This window comes from Microcaecilia unicolor, chromosome 9 (assembly GCF_901765095.1).
Source record: "Microcaecilia unicolor chromosome 9, aMicUni1.1, whole genome shotgun sequence".
Lineage (NCBI taxonomy): Eukaryota > Metazoa > Chordata > Amphibia > Gymnophiona > Siphonopidae > Microcaecilia > Microcaecilia unicolor.
The window spans coordinates 208935272-208949207 of NC_044039.1; the positions used below are offsets into that span (position 1 = coordinate 208935272).

The 13936-nt window shown below is 41.9% G+C and overlaps 1 protein-coding gene across 2 annotated transcripts in view; it reads left to right on the forward strand.

Annotated features, from left to right (window-relative positions):
* Nucleotides 1-13936, forward strand: part of TTC7B (tetratricopeptide repeat domain 7B) — a 513408-nt gene that overhangs the window by 244269 nt on the left and 255203 nt on the right. For both annotated transcript variants that reach the window (XM_030214578.1, XM_030214579.1), the window contains exons 12-14: nt 2737-2854; nt 7542-7599; nt 8685-8757. In XM_030214578.1, coding sequence (XP_030070438.1) covers nt 2737-2854; nt 7542-7599; nt 8685-8757 — 249 coding nt within the window. The remainder of the gene's footprint in view (nt 1-2736; nt 2855-7541; nt 7600-8684; nt 8758-13936) is intronic.

The window sequence follows — 13936 nt, forward strand, 5'->3', positions numbered from 1 at the left end:
ACCTAGTATAGGCAGAGCAAGCTACAGTGTAGTGCTTTTTGTATGCACTGTAAGAGTGGGAAGGGTAAATTGTATAATGGTAGATGTTATCAGGATTTTCTAAAACACCGTCCCACAAATCATACAATTCTGAGTTCTATCGTTCTTGGAACTGACAAGCAAGGAAACAGGCCAGTTTTTAAAAATAAAGGCTATTTATTTACAAGCAAGTAAAACAACCCAAAAAGTGAAAACACAAATAACTAAGAATGATATACACATGCAAGCTAGCTCAGGAAAGTAAAAGACAGAGGTTCTTATCAGAAAAGTGATCAGAGTGAATGCACAACAACCCTGGATCAGACACTGAAATCAGCCCTCCTATTATTGCACTTTACCAATAATAGAGCTAGCATATAACCTAGATGTAGATGGAGGGTAGCAGGTGATTTCAGTTCAGGACACCAGACGAACAACTGGATGAAGACGATCTCTAGGCAGGTTCCAGCAGTGCAGCAGCAGAGAAGGTGGCTCGTAGAAACCTGAACAGTGGTAATTCAGACCAAATGGAAAAACCAGCTAACTCTCCTTGATTTCCGGCGCTTCTTTATACGGAGGCATTGTTTTTGAAGATAAGCAAGTTCCTCCCTATATGTACTGGACCATCTGACCCTGTAAACCATAAGGACATTTGGGTTGCATCATTAAGGGTGAAATTCCAAGAACCCAGTCTAGTGACATGAGTGCTGTAGTGTTCTTCCATGCCCAGGCTCTGAAGGGTTGGGATGGCCCGACCTGAGTTCTTGGTATAGTACAAGAGGATCAGGTTGCAATCCATGTCAGGTTATCCTAGTAGTCCTTGAACAAATTCTTGGAAAAGCAGCTCTTTTTGAGACACAGCACTGTCTATAGTGATAGCAGAAAGTTGTTAAACCAAGCTCTCACTGTAGTTATGTAGGGGGGGAGGGGCTAGCTCTTACATTTCCCCCCTTTAGTTCAAGATGGTGGGCAAACAAGTGCCTGGCAGGTTGAAATACTAGCTAAAAGTACAATAATGGTGTGCGATTCTGAACCAGATATTAGGTCAGAAAAGAGGAATAAGCCTTGGCATTTCTCAATAGAAAAAAGTCTATTACACTTCCCCAAAACTAAAAAAGAAAGCCAAAGATTTCCCAGTACAAGACATCATCAATATGTCTGCTTTTATCATGCATGGTGTGAACAACTAGGAATGTGCAAAGTCTGAGAAGTCACTATGCTTACTGGGTTACATCAGTGAGGGGGGCAGGGAGGGGAATGTATGCTTATTCAAGTATGCAAAATCACAGACAGACATTAAAGAAATACAGAATAAGTGAGAAATACATTTCCTGTTGCTCCATGCAAAAGTACAAATGCATCAGAAAAATATGTTTAACAAAGCTGTGGTGCCCTCTCCCCCCTCCCCCATATCCTGCCTTTGTTCATTAATCCATTAATGTTTTGAAAATTAATATAAAAATGTCTGTATTTATAACAAATTTATGATTGAGTTGAGCATCTCTTCCCCTTTCTTCTTTCCTCTGGTCTAGTCTATCTCTCCCCTTCCACTCCCCAACTCAGGTCCAGCATCTCTTCCCCTCTCTTCAACCCCAACCAGTCTCTCTCTATCTTAATCTTTTCCCCATATTTGTAGCTTACCATCTCTGTGTGTCATCTCCCTTCTCTTCCCTATCTCCCCAACAATGCAGCTTCTCCCCTCTCACCAATCCTCTTCCCAGTCCTCTCCCCAACAGTGCAGAATTTCCATCTTTTTATCTCCTCCTTCCACCCCTTAGTGAGCATTTCCCCCTTTCTCTCTTCCCCTCCCCCCATAATCAGCATCTTCCCACTTTTTCCTTCATCATGTCATAGTCCACTTGTCTCCTCTTCTCCCTCATCTCTGTCCAACATCTCTCCTCTCCCATGCCCTGTGGTCCAACATCTCTCCCTTTCTGTTCCCTCCATCCTGCCTGCAGAGCAGCATCTCTCCCTCCATCCCCCCCCCCCCCCAATTCGGTAAGTTCCCCCTTCCTCCCTCAGTGCACCTTCAAAAGTGTTCACTTCTAAATGTCACTAGCAGTAGTAGGCAGAGGGAACATGCTGGTGATGTTTAGAAATTGCTGCCCCTAAAATTCTGCCACCTTAGGCAGCTGCCTAATTTGCCTATTGCTAGGGCCAATCTGCTTCTACACGGGTTTCTGGAAGACACCACCCACCTGGATGCATCATCAAAAAGGGGCATGGCTAAGGATAGTGATGATGTCACATCCTGTGACATCATCAAAAACATCCTGTGATGTCCTCAAAGGTAGAGTGGGGGCATTGCTAGGGTGGGACCTCAATACTAAATAGCTAGAAAGACCAGAACTGTCAAAAATATGCAGATTATGTTTGATGAAAGCTATGTAACTTATACTACTCATGTGTACCAGGAGCATTGATGTACTTCATTCTGCATCTGGTGCTATACTTGCACTGGCCAAAAGTACTCATATCTGGGAAAAGGGGACTTAAAGGAGGTAACAGAGTATGCCGTGGTCCTACCAGTAACTGACAAGTCAGGAATAAGAGAGGTCCTGCAGGAAGCAGTCATGAGAAGAGCTTCTTTTATTAGGATTTGCTCATGCCTTTTTCAGTTGTAGCTCAAGGCAAGTTACATTCAGGTACAGAAGGAAGGTGGTTCTTGGACAAAGTATAAACTGTCCCTCAGACTGATTTTCCTTCGAATAATTTCAGATGGAAGAAGCAGAAAGATTTGCCAAAATGGTTGTAGATGTGGGAGAGAAGACATCTGAGTTTAAAGCCAAAGGTTACTTGGCGCTGGGGCTGACGTACAGTTTACAAGCTACTGATGGTAAGAAATGTAAAAGTAGTTACGTGCACGTAATTAGAAGTTTAAGCTTCATACACTGAAGTGTTCTTTATGGTACACAGAGGACTATAGAAGGGAATCAAATGTTATCTTCTCAGGAACTGCTGTATAACTGGATGCACTCTGACTTCTTGCCAGGCCATATGGACCCTCTACATTACTACAGCGCCACAGAGGGTGGTAGAGGGAATCTTTATTTGTGTATGTAACACCATTTCCATCTATAGTTCCTTTAACAGAAGAATGACAGGAAAAGGATAGTGAACGAGTATTGATGTATTGAACTTATACCCCCAGAGATATTCAAGCTTGGTATACTGTTTCATGAAATTTTGTTGTCTTTTTCTTTTCTTTGATCTCCGCTCTGCTTTCTCCTCTCCCCTCCTCCCCCCCATCTACCCTAAAAGGCATGTCCTTGATGGCCCAAGTGCTGGAGCAGTGCCACTGCTCTGCAGCACCACATGTTGGTGGACAGAGGCCATTACATTGGCAGCAGCTTTTTTCTTTCCTTACTCATGCTGAATGCAGGATATCTAGGCCCAGCTGGCCCAGACAAATGGCAGATCTGAATGCAGATCCACCATGCTGCAGCACACAGCGCTATGGCCAATCCAAATGGTCAGCACCAACCCTTCCATTCTTTCATTGTACTCATTCCATTTTATTATTAAACTCTTTTTATTAAAGTATAAACAAATACATCTACGACAATCTACATACCGAAAGGTGAACAAGAGTTGCTGAATGTTAATACATCATAGTGCACTCATTCATTCACTTGTTCTGAAAGAGTTGGAACTCAGAACTTCCTAAAGTCTCCACATCTAAAAATTTTCTATCAGCTTGAAGCTTGGATAGCACGGCTTTCACTGGATGTCTAGATAGTATGAAATCTGATGAATGGAGTCCCTTCAGTTCCAAAGATTAAAGAAGGATGAGGGTGTGAGAGAGAGTGAGAGCAGCAACCTTCAGGCCTCATCTTTTTAAACACTGCTAATAAACAGATGAATCAACAGAGTCTCGAGCAGGTTTTCCTGAGTAGCGTTAGCCTTAAGAACATAAGCGTTGCCATCCTGGGACAGTCCAAAGGTCTATCAAGCCCAGCATCCTGTTTCCAACAGTGGACAATCCAGGTTATAAGTACCTGGCAAGACCCAAAAAGAGTACAATACATTTTATGCTGCTTATCCTAGAAATAAGCAGTGGATTTTCCCCATCTTAATAATGGCTTATGGACTTTTCTTTTAGGAAGTTATCCAAACCTCTTTTAAACCCAGTTAAGCTAACTGCTTTTACCTCATTCTTTGGCAACGAAATTTAATTACACATTGTGTGAAGAAATATTTTCTCTGATTTGTTTTAAATTTACTATTTTGTAGCTTCATTGCATGCCTCCTAATCCTAGTATTTTTGGAAAGAGTAACAAAGCGATCTACATCTACCTGTTCACTAATTATTTTATTGACCTGGCAATTTGCTACTCTTCAATTTGTCAAATTGCCCCATTACATCTTCCAGGTTTACAGAGATTTGATTCAATTTCTCTGACTCGTCAGCTTTTAATACCATTTATAGCACCCAAATATTCCTCAGTGACGACTGAAGCAACGAATTCATTTAATCTCTCCGCTATGGGTTTCTTTTCCCTGAGTGGCCTTTTCACCCCTCTGTCATCTCGCAGTCCAACTGTTTCTTTTGCCGGCTTCTTGTTTTAATATACCTATAAAAAAGTTTTTATTATTTGTTTTTGCCTCCAGCGCAATCATTTTTTCAAAGTCTCTCTTTGCCTTCCTTATCAGCACTTTGCATTTGGCTTGCCATTCATTATGCTGCTTCCTATTATTTCCAGTCGGATCCTTCTTCCATTTTCTGAAGGATTTACTTTTAGCTCTGATAGCTTTCTTCTCACTTTTTAACCATGCCGGCTGTCATTTGGCCTTCCTTCCTCCTTTTTAATACATGGAATATAACTGGCCTGAGCTTCCAGGATGGTATTTTTGAACAGCATCCACGCCAGATGTAAATTTTTGACCTTTGCAGCTGCTCCTCTTATGTTTTTTTTTTTTCACCGTTCTTCTCATTTTATCATAGTCTCCTTTTTGAAAGTTAAACACTAACGTATTGGATTTACTGTGTGTACTTACTCCAGAGCCGATATCAAATCTGATCATATTATGATCACTGTTATCAAGCAGCCCCAGCACCATTACCTCCTTCACCAGATCATGCACTCCACTAAGGTCTAGGTCTAGAATTTTTCCTCCTCTTGTTGGGTCCTGTACCAGCTGTTCCATAAAGCAATCCTTGATTCCGTCAAGGAATTTTACCTCCTTAGCATGCCCTGATGTTACATTTACCCAGTCAGTATCGGGGTAATTGAAATCATCTATTATTATTGTGTTGCCCAGTTTGTTAGGCTCCCTAATTTCTGATAACGTTTCTATGTCTGTTCATCCTGGCCAGGTGGGCGGTGGTACACTCCCGTCTGTATCCTTTTCCCCTTTATACATGGTATTTTAATCCATAGGAATTCCAAGATGTGTTTTGTATGTTGCAGAGTTTTTAGTCTATTTGATTCAGGGTCCTCCTTAATGTACAATGCTACCCCTCCACCAATTCGATCCACCTTATCACTACGATATAATTTGTACCCTGGTATGACAGTGTCCCACTGCTTATCCTTCTTCCACCAGGTCTCTGAGATGCCTATTATATCTAATTTTTCATTTAGTGCAATACATGCTAATTCTCCCATCTTATTTCTTAGGGTTCTGGCATTTGCATGTAGACATTTCAAACTATGTTTGTTATTTCTATGTACATCTTGCTCAGCAGTTGACAGTTATAATTTGCAATCTTGAAAATCTGCTTTTTGTTTAAACATACCTGGTCTACTATGGTCTCGATTGCAACCTTGCTATCGGGATGCCCTGTCTTCCCTGTTCTAGTAATACCTTTGAAAGATACCTTGTTCCGAACCATGTGCTTTTGAATGACTATCGGCCTTCCCCGAGTTTCTAGTTTAAAAGGTGCTCTATCTCCTTTTTAAATGCCGATGCCATCAGCCTGATTCCACCCTGGTTAAGGAGGAGCCCATCATTCCGGAATATGCTCCCCCTTCCCCAAAATGTTTCCCAGTTCTTAACAAATCTAAAACCCTCATCCCTGTATCATCGCCTCATCCACACATTGAGACTCTGGAGTTCTGCCTTTCTCTTGGGCCCTGCACTTGGAATTGGGAGCATTTCTGAAAATGCTACTCTAGAGGTTCCGGATTTGAGCTTTCTACCTAAGAGCCTAAATTTGGTTTCCAGAACCTCCCTCCCAGATTTTCCTATGTCGTACCCACATGTACCAAGACAGCTGGCTCCTCCCCATCTAAATTCTATCTAGGTGACGCATGAGGTCCGTCACCTTTGCACTAGGCAAGCAAGTGACCAGGTGATCCTCATGACTAGCAGCCACCCAGCTATCTACATGCCTAATAGTCGAATCACCAACTACAACAGCCGTCCTAATTCTTCCTTTCTTGGCAGAAGCTCCTGGAGACACATCCTTGGTACAAGAGGATAATGCATCCCCTGGTGGGCTGGTCCTGTCTACAGGATTACTTCCAGTTTCACCAGGGTGATTCTGCCAGACTGGAGGTGGGACTTCTCCACAATGTCCCTTTATGCCTCCTCTATGTACCTCTCTGTCTCCCTCAGCTCCCCCAAGCCTGCTACTCTAGCCTCAAGTGAACGGACTCATTCTCTGAGATCTAGGAGCTCTTTGCATCACGCACACACATATAACCTCTCACCAACTCTGAGATAATCATACATGTGACACTCATTGTAAAAGACTGGATATCACCCCTCTTTCTGCTGGATTGCTGTCTGCACCTTAGTATTATAGAATTGTTTAATAAGAACTTCTTAAGGTACTACAGATGTCAAATGAATATAAAGATCCTTAAGATCATATGGTATAATATGTAATTTATTTAGTGTTTGCTTCTCAGAAATTAATTAAATGTAATTAAAACTCTCCTTTTGTTATCCTAATTAGAATAATTGACTATAAATGTTGAGCTGTGGGTGGGTGGGAGCTGGGGAGGGGGGTGGGAATGAAGACTGAACTAGGCCCTACTGTGCCTTCTAGAGTCTATCTTTTAATGCTGTGGCAGAAAATTCAAGCTTTAAAACTATGGAGAAAAGGGTATGGAGACTAGTTAATAGTTTGCGTCTCTCTCTCTCTTTTTGTTTTAATTCTAACTGTGTTTATCAATAACCTACAATTCCTCTTTTAAACCCAATCTTTAAGTTACCAAGCACAGAGCAAAATACTGTCACTTACCCAGAGAAATGTCCTCTTCTCATACAAGACATGTGGACAGAGAAATGCACTAGTTAGCCAGCATTTGAATTTCCATCCTCTCCAGAGATTTCTGACTGGCTTCTGGGCATTATGCTTTTCTTTCTTTAGTGTGGAAGTTGAATCTGGGGACAGTAGAAATTGACATTCAAACAGTTTTAAAAAAACTGCACAGGTGTGGAGAAAGGAAACGGGAACTTCAAGGTGGAAAAATAATTTTGCTTTTCTAAGTACATCGTTTGTGAATAAATTGTTATAAGGCAGATATACTTGGACTCTTGAATCTGACTGTGTTCTTTGGGTTTGCTTTTAGCCTCCTTACGGGGAAATCAGGAAGATCTGCAGAGGAAGGCACTCCTTGCGTTTCAGAGGTATGTGAACAGAAGTGTGTTTCGTTTCCTTCAGATGCACATAATGAACTCTTGGACAGAACGGTCTATTCTTACAAAGATCATTTGAACTGAATTTTACCTTTGAGAGATTTGTTTGTAGGAGTTCATTTACAAAATAAAAGATAGCTAACGCTTACTGGGTAGTTCATGTCCTGGATTTCATTTCAGCAGACAAGCCAGTGAATGAATTGCGGTGAAACTAGAGAGTGATTGCTTAGTTGAATGTGAAAGGTGAAAACTTTGGATGACATGGTATTCCTGTTTCTCAGCCTCTCTGTTGTTTCCCACTTTCTGGTCAGAATTAGCATATTGTAGAGGCATATTTTCAAAGCACTTAACCTTCCAAAGAAACCTATGGAACTTTGGAATGCTAAGTGCTTTGAAAATATGCCTCTGTGTCCGCCTACTACCCGTACAAAACATGTTTAATGCTCAGTAAACCATAGGTGCACATATTTTTATTTATTTATTTTAAAAAAATTTATTCCACACTAACTACTGTTCTAGGCGGATTACACATTTACATGCATTAAAAAATCACATTACAAATTATGGCACCCTGTCAAAAGAAACCAGACAAAAAAGTTCCAAAGAAAAAAAGTTCCCGAGATAAAAGTCCCTGACAAAATAGACTCCGACAAAAGGGCCTGATGAAATAGATTTATTTTTGAATGGTACGAATTTGAAGGGTACAAAGAAGTGGAGGAGCCATAAATTACTGAGAAAGTCCACGGCTTGTCACTTGAAAGTCCTGGCACCTGCCTACGGCTTTGACTTCACTATCCACACTTGGTATCTAGTCTTAACTCTGTCCCTGTACAAACCTTTATGTCATCATGTATAATTTCACACCAGCCAGTATTTTATAAAAAGCCGTTTACATATGTATGAGGCCACATATGCACAAAAATGACTTTATAAAATGACCTCCTGTGAGGATGTCTGCCGAGAGTGGATGACTCTCTACTGGGCAGACTGGATTGACCAGTTTGCTGGCATGCTTCATACTTTATTATGTTTGCTATGTATGTTAAGCAATTGATTTCTTGTTTCATTTTTTTCAGGGCCCATAGTCTGTCGCCTACGGACCATCTGGCAGCCTTTTACCTGGCATTACAGCTAGCTATATCCCGGCAGGTCAGTTGTGCATGCAAACATAAAACTATGGAAATGTTCAAAGTATAGTGGTAAGGATGGCTGTATCTATGGAAATACCTTAAAATAAACTCTTCTTTATGTAGCTTCCCACTGTTCCAGAACCTGTGAATAGTTGTATCCATCAACTAGCAGGTAGAGACAGAGAATTGAAAACTGAGCTAAGACATATGTTTATTTATGTTTTTGTTTATTTAATGATTTTATATACTGCTAAACTTATATAGACCATGGCGGTTTACACGTAAATAAAAATACAAATCTTATATAAGAAAAGAACTTCAAATATTGGACAGGAAAGACAAAAAACACAATCATACAAGCCACCAATCTCCCTTACGGTCATATACGCAGAGTATAGTATCTTTACAATTGCAGCTATCTCAGTAGACTCTCACATTCCCCCTCCCCCCCTTCTGGGATATTAAAAGCTTGACAAAAGTATAAAATTTATGCATTGTTCTAAAAGTATTTAAGTTGGCTTCAGCTCAAACACTTTTTGGCAGTTCATTCCATAAATATGGCGGCCAACAAGAAAAGCTCTTTCTCTAGTCCAATCCCTTCTTATTCTAATTCTGGATGGTATCACCATCCTAAAATCCTGTAGGAATCTAAGAACCCTACGTGGTGCATATGGTATTACTAGGGTGCTTAAGTAAGGAGACTGCAGCATATAAAAAGCTTTGTGTGCCAATACAAGCACCTTAACTGTAACTATAAATCTGACAGGCAACCAATGATAATGTATAAATAATGGAGTAACATGATCATTTTTGTATTTGTTGCCCAGAAGTCTTAATTGCTGCATTTTGGAGGGTTTGTAACCTTTTCAGTTTATATTCTGGCAATCCTGCATAAATTACATTCCCCTAATCTATTTGTGCGATCACTAGGGCATGTAATGTTTCCAAAGCTGTTTCGTTAAATATCTTAATAAACGTAATCTCTGCAGAGCTAAAACCTTTCTAACTTGGTCTTCAAAAATTAAATGTGAATCAATAAGTACCCCCAAATACCTTAATCATCTCACTGGTGTTATTGGTAAGCCAGTCCAGCTCCTCAGTAAGATGGATGGACACACTTTTTGGCCTCTGGTTCTGAGTACTTTGCTCCTGGTTCAGTTGGTCAACTGGCCCCCGTTGAGCTTTGCAGGTGTCTTGAGTAGCAAATCGCCTGGACTGGATGGTATTTATCCCAGAGTACTGATAGAATTGAAAAATGAACTTGCAGAACTATTGTTAGTAATATGTAATTTATCTTTAAAATAAAGCATGGTACCAGAAGATTGGAGGGTAGCCAATGTAACGCTGATTTTTTAAAAAGATTCCAGAGGTGATCCAGAAATTATAGACAGGGAAATTATAGACCGGTGAGCCTGACGTCTGTGCCAGGCAGAATGGTAGAGACTTATAAAGAACAAAATTACAGAGCATATTCAAAAGCATGGATTAATGAGACAAAGCCAACATGGAGTAGAAGTGTAGCCTAGTGGTTAGTGCAGTGAACTTTGATCCTGGGGAACTGGGTTCGATTCCCACTTCAGCTCCTTGTAACTCTGGGCAAGTCAGCTTTCAGGCACAGCAATCTTCCTTTCCTGTGGGCAGGAGGTCCTCCTCAGCTAGAGCACCTAATGCCTCCAGAGCTTCGCAATGATGCGATGCTGATCCGCTCTTTTCTTCCTCCGGTGGCATGATGTCTTCAGGAGTTTTGGGTGGAGTGAGCCAAAATCATGTTAGACTAGTAGGTTTTTTATATTCTTACATAGTGTTACAAGTTGGAGTTCTCACTCAGTCACTCCTCTCTTCTTGCAGTCTCCTTGTCAAAAGGGGGAACCAAGGCGGTCGAGATTCAGGCTATCATAGATTCCTTACTGGCACTCCGGGCCATTGTTTCAGTTCCCAGGCTGAACAGGGACAAGGCAGATACTCCATCTACATGGTCCCAAAGAAGGAAGGTACCTTTTGTCCGGTCTTAAATCTCAAAGGTCTAAACCACTGCCTCTAAGTGTCTTTCACTTGGAGACTCTAAGAGCAGTCATAACCTCAGTTCAAGCAGAAAAATTGCTCACTGCCCTCAGTCACAAGTATATACCCATATGGCTGCTGCATCAGAGGTTTCTACGTTTTACAGTGCTGGGCCGTCCTTTCCAGTTCAGGGCTTTGCCCTTCAGTCTCACCATGTCTCCAAGAACGTTTACCAAGGTTATGGTGGTGGCGGTATCCTTTCTTTAGGACCAGAGAATCAGAGTTCACCCATATTTTGATGACTGGCTCATTCATGTGTTCTCTTATTTGGACAGCGTGGCGGAGATGGGCAAAGTTTTCTGTCTTCTGCAGTTGTTGGGTGGGTTGATCAATTTCTAGAAGAGCAGACTAACTGCATCGCAAATGCTAGAGTATCTGGAAATTCTATTCGACACAGCATGGGAGAGGACCTTCCTCACAGATCACAGGAAGTCAAAGCTGGTTCAGCAGATTTGTCTTTTCCTCAGTCAAGGCAGACCCAGAGTCTCTGAGGTTAATGACAGTGACGTTACAGGAATCTCTTCTCAGTTGCTGGTCTCCGGTGTTGTAGAAGTACGACTTTCATCTTCCTTGGATACAGGTTGCCAGATGGAGTATGCAGTGGTGGTTGTCACCCAGGAATTTGACTGTTGGAGCTCCTTTTCTGATAACACAATGAGAGATGATGACAATGGATGCCAGCAAGTCGGGTTGGGGAGCTTTCCATCTGGCACAGAGCACCTGAACAGAACAGGAGTCTCAGTGGTCGTTAAATTGCTTGGAGTTCAGGGCAGTGCGGAATGCCTTACACTACTTTGTTCCCTTTCTGGTGGGGACCCCCCAGTCTGAGTTTTCTCCAACAATGTGACAGTGGTGGCTTATATCAACAAGCAAAGTGGGACCTGCAGTTGTCCGATGGTGATGGAAGTAGCCTCCCTCATGAGCTGAGCAGAGAAAAATCTTCTCTGCTTGTCGGCAGCTCATATCGTAGGGTCCTTGAACGTGGAAGTGGACTTTCTCAGCAGACACTCCGTGGACCCAGGAGAATGGGAACTATCTAGCCTGGGGTTTCAGCTGATGGTGGACCAATGAGATTCTCCACTTATAGACTTGATGGTGATGAAAAAGAATGCCAAAGTGCCCAAGTTCTTCAGCCACTGGAAAGAGCCAGGTTTGATGGGGATCAATGCACTACTACAGCCCTGGCTGGGGACATATCTACTATATGTTGGCCCTCCTTGGTCCATGGTAGGCTGCATATTGTAAAGGATTGCATTGCACAGCGGTCAAATAATTCTCATAGCCCCAGATTGGCTGCGGAAACCATGGTACACGGACCTGATTTGACTGTTGGACCTCTCTGTCTTTTGCAGGAATATGGCCTACTGAAGCAAGGGCCGGTGCTCATGGAGGATCTGTGCCCCTTTGGTCATACGGCTTAGCCATTGAAAGGGCTCAGTTGAAACAAAAAAGTTATTTTCATTCAGTCATTGTTACCTTGCTTCTGGCTCGGAAACGCTCTATATCCATGGCGTATGTGAGATTGTGAACGATATTTGAGGACTGGTGTTCTGAGTGCTTATTGTCTTCTTTCTCTGCTCAGATCATGTACATCCTAGCTTTTCTCCAGGCAGGTCTTCAGAAAGGATTGAAGTTGGGTTCTCTAAAAGTTCAGGTTGCGGCTTTGTCCTTCTTCAGGGGCCAACCAAAGGAGATGTCTCTCGCAGCTCATGTGGATATCATTTGATTCTTATGGGGAATGTGCCACTTGTGACCTCCCTTTCATATGCCGTATCCTTTGGGCTCTTCAGAAGCCTCATTTTAAGCCACTCTGGAAGACCTCCTTGAAAGATCTTACATTAAAGACAATGTTGTTGGTGGCTGTTACGTTAGCACATAGGGTTGTGGAGCTTCAGGCTCTCTCTATCAGCATTCATCTCAGCCAATCTGTAGATCTTCCATCTTTTTGCAGAGAGGATGCTCAGTATTCTTTTTTGAAGCTTCTTGATGGACATAGAGTCCTCATTAGATATCTGGAAGTCATGAATGAGTAGTTTCACAAATCGGATAGACTGTTTATTCTTTTTTGATAAACAGAGGCTTTGCCTCCTGGCTTCCAAGCCCACAATTACTGGCTGAAGGAGACTATTGTGTCCGCTTGTTTGCTTGTAGGGAAGTAGGGTTCTCAGGCTTTGCGGGCTCATTCTATGAGGTGTACAGCAATATCCTGGGTGGAGAGTACTTACTGTCTCTAGCAGATATTTGAAAGGCGACAACATGGTTGATGATGCATACCTTTGGCAAGCACTACAGGGTGGACATTACAGCACACATGGAAGCCAATTATGGGGCTTCTGTCCTCAGAGCGGCAGTATCACGATCCCACCCACTCTAGGGATTGCTTTTGAATATCCCACAGGTTGTGGAATAGTGGGAATCTACATAATGGAAGGAGAAATTAGGTCTTACCTGATCATTTTCTTTTCATTAGTCCTTCCCATTATTCAAGAGGCCTGTCGGAGATTTCAGAGATGTTTAGTCAGTGTGAAGTAATGGGTCATATAACGACTGTCACCTTGCATGGTGCTTCCTATATATCTCTTGTTTTCTACAAGTTGCCCATAGATGAGAGAGGTCTACACATATTTGCTCACCCGGATAATGTTAGGTTAGTGAGTTGTTTAATGTTGTTGTATTTCTTCTTACCGCTTGTCTACATAAATACTGGTTGATGAGCACAATTGTCCACAGATTCTGGAATAGTGGGAAAGATTAATGGGAAAAAAAGTATCACGTAAAACCTAATTTCTCCTTGGAAATACCTGGTGTATATAATAATATGAGTCATCTAAGAACATTAGTCAATACAATCATGTTTTTTTCAGCTTTTAAGAAACATTCCATAGCTGGAGTTCAAGTTCTGTTTTTGTTCTCAATTGTACTGACTGCCTTGCACACCTGGGGCAGATTTACAAGAGAGATGCTTGTCTACAGAACAAGATGAAAGCAGACAGGGCTCATAAGCAGGGGCTGTGTTTGGTTAAGGGACAATTCAGCTGAAAGGCACTAAATACACTTGGTTGGGGGGGTGATGAAGTGGCAGGGATGAAAGGTTATATTCTCATGGAAATGCACTATTATGGTATCATTTTTAGTAT